Source organism: Electrophorus electricus, chromosome 24 (assembly GCF_013358815.1).
Source record: "Electrophorus electricus isolate fEleEle1 chromosome 24, fEleEle1.pri, whole genome shotgun sequence".
NCBI lineage: Eukaryota > Metazoa > Chordata > Actinopteri > Gymnotiformes > Gymnotidae > Electrophorus > Electrophorus electricus.
Window position 1 is genome coordinate 7,142,501 of NC_049558.1, and position 2,857 is coordinate 7,145,357.

Sequence of the window (2,857 nt, forward strand, 5' to 3'; positions counted from 1 at the left end):
CCTCGCGTTTGACCCTTGCACGGTACTGACCCCCCCCCCCTCCCGTGTCCAGCTGCGGAGTAAGCTGTCGCCCCAGGAGATCCAGCAGTTCGCCCTGCTGCTCAGGGAGTACCGCGTAGGTGCCCCCGTTGACCAGTTCTGCACGGATCTGCTCCAGCTCTACGGCGACTTGCGCAAGTTCCTCCTGCTCGGTGAGCCTGTCGTCCACTCCACGGTCCTCCCACCTCCTACCACCCCCTGACCCAAAGTCAGCAGCCATCATTTACCATGGCCCTTTTAATATGCTGTTCTTCTCACCACCCTTCTGCCCTCTTTCTGTCGAATCTGTCTTGATTTTCCATTTTTCCAACAAGTCGCACCTCCCCATGTGGACGTTTGAATATTCATGAGCTGTCTGGCTTGTCAACATGTTTGGGGATGCGAGCAATGGGCCCTAACTTTAGCTTGTTAGTATGATTAGATACCATGCAAGCTGCTGAATATTTATGAGCACCTGTCTGAATTTGGGATAGATAAAGATCAAAGACCACCACTCCACTTTACTTTCTGTGTTATGGCTTGTCTACTACTCCAGAACTACCTTTTTTTAAAGGAAAATTGCAAAATAAATATCAAGGAATTGAATGTCAGTTTCATTCTGAAATGTGTCGATGTGGTTTAGAGATTTTTCCAAACCTAGTTTTCATGACTGCTCATAAGATCTGAAAACGACATATTGGGAAATGTCAGGCCATCGGGTCATTTTCTAGTACAAGGTGGCCGGGCCATATTGGAGTGTGTGCAGTACAGTGACACAGTTATACAACTCATTTACACGGTTGCCTCTACCCCTGTGCCTTCACATCCCCGTCAAACCGTAACCCAGAAATAAATCGATGCGTCAACGCTTGCCCCACTGGCCCAGCCACAGCTGCATCTGTGCAGTTGCGTGTGATATGCAGCACAACTCTGGAGCTACAGCTACGAAGACCAACCAGTATTATAGTGTTATACTGTACACAGAGAATTCAGCTACTTTGTGGGCACCTTCCTATGGGAGTGGAGCATTACGTACACCCACACATCAACACGTTACGTACGCACACGCATGTCAATCAGACAGATGTGGAGACCATGTGTGGACATGTGCTCACCTGTTTGGTTCTGACAGAACCCTGCTGTTGACAAATAATTTGTATTAATCTCTACATGCCCAGATCTCTACCTGGGATTATTTTTATTTTTTCTGCTCAGACCAATGATTGGCACACCTTCTCATCTGGATCATGTCCTCTCAGACTCTGGGGCTTCATCAGGCCAGCTGACAGGACGTCCCATTGTGCTGTAGTGAGCCACATTATGCACATGTCCTTCCAAGTCCCGCCCCCTTTTTGACCCCGTAACTGTTCATGGACAGGTATGAGGCCCTTCATCCCGGATCAGGACGTGGGGGCTTTCGAGGCGTTCCTGGAGGGCATTGGCATCCGCGAGGGCGGCATCCTGACAGACAGCTTCGGCCGGATCAAGCGCAGCATGAGCAGCACGTCGGCGACGGCCGTGCGCGGCTACGACGGCGGCTCGCTGCCATGCAGCACGCACGACTTCAACCGACGCATCAGCGACATCGCGCACGACATTGAGGCGCTCGGGTTCGAGGAGGGAGACGGCGACATCGAGGAGGAGGACTACTACCTCTGAGAGAGAGAGAGAGAGAGAGAGAGAAAATCACTGATCTTCTCATAATGTCGACTTGCAGTTGAATTACATTTAGGATCACGCAATCACGTATCAGAATATGGCCTTTTAAACCTTTTTAAAACCTGTCTCTCCTTTCCTTTTACTGTGGCTAACACTAATAGTTTGTCATTAACTAAGTTTTGCATTCAATTTGCATCTGTGGATTTGCATATCATTTGCGTGCATGTTACTGTGTCACGCCTGCCATGTGACAACATTACAAACTAGATCTGCAGCATGATGAGAGAAAGAAAAAGCCTTGGAGAATAATGTAGGCAGCAGTGTGGTACTGACACAGTGACAAATGTTGTTAAAGAGAAGGTCAGACCTCAAAACTCGGGGGGGGGGGGTGAGAGTAGCAGGACATGGAGGTCAGTTCTACTGTGTGCACGCTAGTGTGTAAGAGGCCACGGCTGACTTACTCGGTCTGCTTGATCAGTGCCACTGCCTCCAGGAAGAAGCAGATACAAGACCTGTGTGGCTGCCACTCTGGTGGCACTGTAACCTTACCACAAGCCACTACCCACCTGCGGTCTGTACAGGAGGCCGACTGTTACTGCACAGGGAACGCTGAAGGTTACCAAAGGGCATCTGCGTCTTTGCCTCTGAGGCTAATTAGCCAGTCTGTAATCGTAGGGTTGGGGGGTGGATGGAGGGGGCAAGTGACGATTATAATCATACCCATCATCCCAAACAGCTGCAGCTATGCGATTATTACGCCGAGTTTTTAAAAAAACGTGATACAATGTGCTTAGGATGTGCAAGGTCACATGCTTCCAACTGCCTGTCCATTTTGGGGTGAAAACATTTATATGGCCATACTACAGCCAACAGCAAGAAGATGTATAAATGAAGGGAAAATGGAGCTCAGTTTTGATTTTCATAAAACTGTCCACTACAGAAACTGAACACTAATGCAAGCTTTGCACCAGTTGAATACTCTGAATAATTTTGAATGTTGAGGCAAAATATGCCAATTCATGTTAATCTGAATTTAAATATGGCAATAAACTGAATCCATTTTGACATCTAGGCCTTTTTCCTTTTAGTTATAGTCCTAATGGCTACAGAACATGTATATGGACAAATGTATTAGGACACACCTCTTGATTATTGAACTCAGGTGTTTTATTCAGTCCCA

At 47.8% G+C, this 2,857-nt stretch overlaps 1 protein-coding gene across 6 annotated transcripts in view; it reads left to right on the top strand.

Annotated features, from left to right (window-relative positions):
* ccm2l (CCM2 like scaffold protein) overlaps positions 1–2,742 on the top strand; it is a 10,862-nt gene extending 8,120 nt beyond the window's left edge. For all 6 annotated transcript variants that reach the window (XM_035522599.1, XM_035522597.1, XM_035522601.1 and 3 more), the window contains exons 9-10: positions 53–191; positions 1,397–2,742. In XM_035522599.1, the coding sequence (XP_035378492.1) occupies positions 53–191; positions 1,397–1,677 (420 nt within the window). In that variant the 3' untranslated portion in view covers positions 1,678–2,742. The remainder of the gene's footprint in view (positions 1–52; positions 192–1,396) is intronic.
* The last annotated feature ends 115 nt before the right edge of the window (positions 2,743–2,857 follow it).